Here is a 6706-nt window from a genome sequence, read left to right on the forward strand (position 1 = left end):
AGATTCAGCCAATAAAGGACCATTCTTTTTTGTAGGTGGGCTATTCAAGATATGAAACATGGGCGTGGGCCAGCTAAAGTGGTTGTGCAGTGTAGCAGGAGGTATTAGAAAAAGCGGGTGGTCCAGTTAGCTCCCGGCCTGACCTCTGTGTTCCCTCACTAAGTTCCACATTAGTGGTGGTACCAGCTGGCTCATGGCACCAGCCCAGGATCCATGAGACATTGGTGTGGCTGTTGCCTTCACTGGTCAGCTCCATGGGGTCAATTCCCCAAAACCCAGGGAATATCCACCACCCCCATGCGGTAGAGATAACAATTCCAGTACCTGGTAGAAATAAGACCCTTAATGCTAAAGATTAATCAAATAGATTTATGTATCAACAAATACTCAATACATAAGATGCCCACACAATTAGAATTGTTAACCCAAACTATCTAACCTTGATATGAATAACTACTAAAGACACAAGGGTAACATCTCCTGCCATCTTGCCTCTTCTCCTCTCTCCTTCTCACGCTCCCAAACTTTTCTGTTCCACCTCCCCTTCGACTGGCCAATCAACAGCTCTAGCCTTTATTTTACAAATTAAGATGGGCAGAAGGTTCATAAGAAGTCATCTGTATACTCATTCAATCCTTGTCTGCAGCCCCTCCCAAGAAAGCAGAATTAGCATCAAAATACAAGACCAGGGTTATCCACAACTGTACAGCTTATATGAGTGACATGAACAGCTCAGAGCTAATCCTGTCAATTTCTAAGGAGATCATAGAGATAAAAGACAAAATATGAAAGTGGATTTGTTTTAATCAGTTTTTACTACTGTAAGGAAATACTTTGATGCCCATCTTACAAAGGGCCCTGTGACTATATTGCTTTGTTGCTAGAGCTGATCACTCAGTATTGGAAAACCAATCAGGACTTGTTCAACCTCTCTCAGCAGCTGTTAACTATTTATAGCTCTTTCATCTAAAAGTGAAGTCCCATGGAACTTCCCCATCCACACTGATGTGACAACTGGAGACATCATTGTTGTGGTCTTGTTTAGGCAGCCATGCTGTTGAGACTGACTCTGAGTCTGGCTTCCCTGGCACAGCTAGAAGATCCACTCTCAAACAAACTTCCTGGTTGACTGATTTCTATACTCTTTCTTCTACATTTTTCCATGATATTCCTGTGCCTTAGGTGCAGAAACGTTGTTTTTGATATATCTACTGAGACTGGCCACTCCATAGTCCTACTGTCTACATTTTAAGGTTCTTTTTAATAGATGAAATTATCATGGTACCATTTTACCTCACATAATGCCAGAATATTGTCAATCTATACAACTTAACAATATTTAGTATGGCATTTGGTAGCTAGTGTATATTTTAGACTTCCTTTTAGACCAATCATTTTCAAGTGTTCAGTGGCCATATCTGGCAAGTGGCTAGAACTGAAATTGCAGCTTACAAAAAAGACCTGAAAATTACTAAATGAAAATTATTACTCATAAAATTTCTCCCAATGGGTTCATTGACCTAGAGATAAACATCCATCTTATAGGCCTCTTTCCATAAGTTATCCACTCTGAATCATTCTCCCCTATTCTGTAAGTTTGATTCCATTTATTCACCTTTGGAAGAAGTTTCTGACTCTGGCCTTCCCTTCACCTTTGCACTCTGACGTATGTAGGCTCCCTACTGCCACCTCATTCCCACTTGGTAGTCATAGAACACCTGCACACACATACCTACTAACTGTAAAGTGTAACTGTAAGTTATCACCTTTTAACCAACTAAAGGTTTTGGATTCCTATAGGTTCCATGTTCCCACTTTGTACCTATATGCCACAGAATAAAAGTATAACATAAGTCGTAACATTGTCTTAAGTGGCTGAACAGATAAATACTTGCTTGTGTGATACAGAACCTCTATAGCATGCAAGAGCATATAAGTACATAAGTAGAAAGCATTGTAATTTTCTTACAAAAGAGTCTTTGTTGATGCTTAACTCATTCCTGACTCAAATTCTCAAATTACACACCATAATATTACTGGTCGTCATTTTCCTCAAAATAATGTGAAATATATATATATATATACTAAATACTCATTTTTCTAACCTACAGTAGATTCATTCTCTCCCCCCCATTAGTATTACTATCATATTCTCATTTTGCAGAATTTGAAATTCTCAAAATGTCTTAACTAAAACCAACACTTTTCATATTCAGAAGAAATATTAAATACCAGTTTGCAAAGCTCTTTTCCTAGATATAGAAATTACCTAACAAGTTTACTAAATGCCATCTGTCTTTGTTTCGGAATGTCTTCAATGACAAGGAATAAAATGAAATAATATAATCTCTAAGGAGCTATAATTATTAGAATTTCATTCCACTGTCTTTCACCCTCACACTAGAATCACACAGATCATACCAGTGCTCAGATATGACTTGCAAATGTACCAGATGTAAAAGGCCATGCTCTTTATAGAAAGTCTGAGTCACTCGGTCTGTCCTTGGCCTAGTCTCAAAACTGACTCTCATAGTCTTTTTATGAAATCTCCAAATTCCAGAGACCTCAGAGGGTCTGACTTTGTGTGATAACCAATTTATGGGCTGAGGTAATGACACTTTTATTAATGCTGGTGGAATCTAAATAAGAATTCTACATGAATTTAGATGAATTCTACATGAAACACAGAAAATGGTATGCCTTCTATTTCAGAATGTCAACCAGAAACCTAAACCAAGCTTGGATTGCTCTATAAACTGATGCCAAGACCCTGTTGCTAAAGGCAACATCTACACAACTCATCAAACATGGTAGAGCTGATACTTAACTTAAGACTTTACTCCTACAAGGCTTACTCCTATTGCCTCCTTCTGGTCCGTAGTACCAGAAGCCACTCTGCTCATTACCAAAGGAGAAACATAGACACTAATCTATCTGCAAGGTTTTCTATCTGCAATGGTATCCTGGTAGCATAATGTTTCTCAGAGCAATCAACTAATATCTGATATAACTAAAGCCCCACTCCGTGAGATGGAACCCAAGCCTGAGACTGCTTGGATGACCAAAGCCTGAGAGTAGATAGTCCAGGGACCTAAGGTAAACAGAGTACTAAATTAAAGGAAAATAACAACAAAATGACTCCTAATGACATTCTGCCATACTCAGAAATCAGTGGCTTGTTCAGCCATCATCAAAGATGTTCCTGCCTATAGCAAACAAATACAGAGACCCATAGCCACACAATATACAAAGAATTAAAGACCTTGGAAGACTCAGCTATAAAAAGAGCTTTCTCAATCAAATCCCTACGCCCAAGGCTCAAGGAACCCTACAGAACGGGGGCGGGGGGAGGAGTAAAAACAGAAGAGCCAGAGGGATACAGGCCAAGGAAACACATCAAGACTGCTGCACACATGAACTCACAGAAACTAAGGCAGCATGCACAGGGCCTTCATAGCTCTGCACCAGATAGGAACCTAGCGCTGAAAGGAGAAGTAGACACAAGCCTCCCATCCTTTATCTAGACACTATCTCCAATTGATAACCCCTTCCAAATTCAAATATAGTTTTCTCCAAAGGAGTCTCACAGAGAAAACAGACTACTCTTAAATATCAGTTCCGCAGCAGCAGTAGATAGCCAAGAGAAAATGAATTCAACCAGACCTTTGGAGTGCCTTTATCTCGTAATCTCAGGGCTTTTTTTTTTCTTCTTTTTTAATTTTAATTTTTTATTTTTATTCTATTATATTTATTCTTCTTTCTGTCTCTCTGTCTCTCTAACTCTACCTGTCTCTCTCTTTCCTCTCTGTCTCTTTCTGTGTCTCTCTGTGTCTCTCTGCCTCTGTCTGTCTCTGTCTGTTTCTGACTCTTTGTCTCTTTCTCTGTGTATGTGTCTCTGCCTATATCTATCTATCTATCTATCTATCTATCTATCTATCTATCCATCCATCCATCTATCCATCTGTCTGTCTGTCTGTCTGTCTGTCTGTCTCTCACTGTTTCTTACCCTATAGGTATTTTACATATATATTATGGTTCCAGTTTTATGTTTGTATGGGATCCTAAGTATGTGAACAAGTGAATTTCTGTGTTTATATCTGTTTCTTATACATTTCCTTGAGCTCTTTCATATGTTTGTTTTGTCCAATTTTAAATATTTTTGTATTATATTATTATCCCTTAAGCCTGTTTTATTCTAATGAGAGACAGGGTATGGATCCAGATGTGAGGGGCAATGGTGGGAAGAAATTGGAAGGAGTAGAATGAGAAGAAACTAATCAGGATATATTATGTGAGAAAAAAATCTATTTTCAATAAAAGAAAAATTACAATAAAAGGAATGAATGAATGAATGAATGAATGAATGAATGAATGAATTCCATTGTCATATCTAATCCCATCCCAGAGAAACCCCTTGATTTGGTGTTTGACAGCTGGCATTTTATTTTGCTCTTCATTTCATACTTACCACACTTCAAATGTTCTGTAGCGATAAATAATTAGGTAGCAAAACCTATTCAGATACATTATCATAAGTTAGCTATGGAGGACCACGAGACTCAAAATGAGGTTGTTACTTTATACAGGGTGTTTCCAAAACCCATCTCCACCCAACCTAAAAGGGGGGGACTTCTGCCCCTAGACCAAGCAGAGAGGGGCCACCCAGAACCCCCTCTGACAGGCGATCTGAATTCTTGCTTAGGCTGCGAGGCAAAGCACTGCAAGGGAATATAAATAAAAGATAAAAATATCTATCTGGGTTCCCTGAGGGACAAGCCTGACTGCATAGGGGTTGATGTCAAAAGTATCCCCTCTCCAGGAAAAAGACATCAGAATAGGTATGGCCCTCATGCCTCACTGGACAACGACAGGGGGACTGGAGCCATTACAAGGTCCCCTTCAAGTACTAGAGGTCAGGTCTCTATCCCCGCCTTCGCAGGAATAGAATTGCCACAGCCCTTCTATACTTAGAGAAGGGAGGAGATGTCAGGAGCAGCCCTGCTTACACACTGAAGGCCTAAAATCAGCCATAGGTCTAAAATCAGCAATAGGCTGTCATCCATGTATATTAACACCAAGTCTTGGGTCTCAGTGGAAAAACACTGAAACAGATGGCTATAAGCTAATGTCAACAGGCAGCTTTTGTGGAAATTTACAAGCCTGAGTAGTCATAGACCTTGTAAATAGGTAGCCTTGGCAGACAATACCAACTTAGATAAGGACAAGTGAGTCGTAGGCAGAGTCATAGTGACTTGTCCCCTGAACCTTCACCCAGCCGATACCCGGTTCTGAAAGATATCTGTATTCCCCTGAACACCCACACTCCAATGTCATTCCCTTCTCCACATCCTGCCTTTCTGTGTTTATAACCCCTGTGTGAATGAATTACGATTTGAGAAAAAAAATTATTAATAAAAAAAATGTTCTGTAGCCAGTTCTGTTCATTGATTTTGTTGTCTTCACCTGGTCCTAAAATGTAAGAAACTTCTTTTTCTCCTTAGCGCTGTTAGCAAATTATTTTGTCTTTCCTTGATACTGTCATCTTTTCAGTATTATCTCAAAGACTACAGTTCAAAGTCCATCACTGAATAGACTTACTGATATATCCTTACTCTCCCACTAAGCTGCATCTGCTGCAGTTATATCATCATGGTTGCCTAGCTTGCTGTCTTCTTGATTGTAATGCAAATACGCAGAGACCATGTAACTCATCTGTAATACATTGATTTTATCCAGGATGTGGCCTATTCAAAAAAAAAATACTTGCTGTTTAAGTGAATCAATTCACTTGGCTGAATTCAGCAAAGATATTTGCATTTCTATCAGATACAGAATATGTAATAATATTCTTTTCTTCTATCTTACCCCTTTCCTAGGATTTAATCCTCCTGCCTAACACCCACATCTAATGCTACTGCCTCAATAAATCTGAAAATAATCTCTCCTATTTAATTCCTCGGTTAAGCTCCCAGGCTGTGTCTGTTACCCCCAGGATGTTTGCCATAACCTCTTATGTAGGTATTGTCCTTCCTCTCTCATCCTCTGCATCCTCATTTCAGACACAGTGCCCTTTCCAACGCTCAATGCAGAAATGTTCCCAGGGCTTATGCTTAGATGAGTGAAGTCTTGAGATGTGTGTAGAAAACACTGGGAGAAGACATTATAGATGTAACATAGTCTCATAAGAATCAAATCAAGGTGCTCTGCAAAACTCAGTCAATGCAAAGTCAACTCAGTTTTCAAGATAAACCAAGGTTTATCTTACAAATGAATACACAAAAGTTTGTTAGAAACCAAGACCCATTTTATTAAAAAGAAGCCATTAACATGTTCAGGGGACAGAACCAGATAGCAAGAAAGCAGAACTAGTGAGATGATACTGCAGATCCCAGGATCACAAAGATGCCTTCTAGAAATGTGCAGCTGGAGGTCAAAGACTTTGTCAAATTTGTAATTTCTTGGATATAGAGATCTTGACAATGGGTCTTTAAAGAAGTGTTGTCTTCAGAAAGGTCACTTCAGAAACAACTGGTCCTCTCTTAGGGGTGTTCTAACAGCAAGAATAGCATCTTCTGTAGCAAGATGGCCCGTAGCCACAGCAGCCAGACCTGTAGTAGGAGCCATATCCACAGCCACAGCCACTTCCATAGCCAGAGCCGTATCCACAGCCATAGCCAGAGCCGTATCCACAGCCATAGCCAGAGCC

At 39.5% G+C, this 6706-nt stretch overlaps 1 protein-coding gene across 1 annotated transcript; it reads right to left on the bottom strand.

Annotated features, from left to right (window-relative positions):
- Positions 1 to 6550: 6550 nt before the first annotated feature.
- On the bottom strand, positions 6551 to 6703 carry LOC114611631 (keratin-associated protein 6-2; the record flags this gene model as incomplete). The annotated part of the gene is made up of 1 exon (XM_028756356.1): positions 6551 to 6703. A coding segment is annotated over one exon (153 nt), but the record flags the coding sequence as incomplete, so codon positions are not given.
- Between the last annotated feature and the right edge of the window lie 3 nt (positions 6704 to 6706).

Source organism: Grammomys surdaster, unplaced genomic scaffold, assembly GCF_004785775.1.
Source record: "Grammomys surdaster isolate TR1022 unplaced genomic scaffold, NIH_TR_1.0 126118, whole genome shotgun sequence".
Lineage (NCBI taxonomy): Eukaryota > Metazoa > Chordata > Mammalia > Rodentia > Muridae > Grammomys > Grammomys surdaster.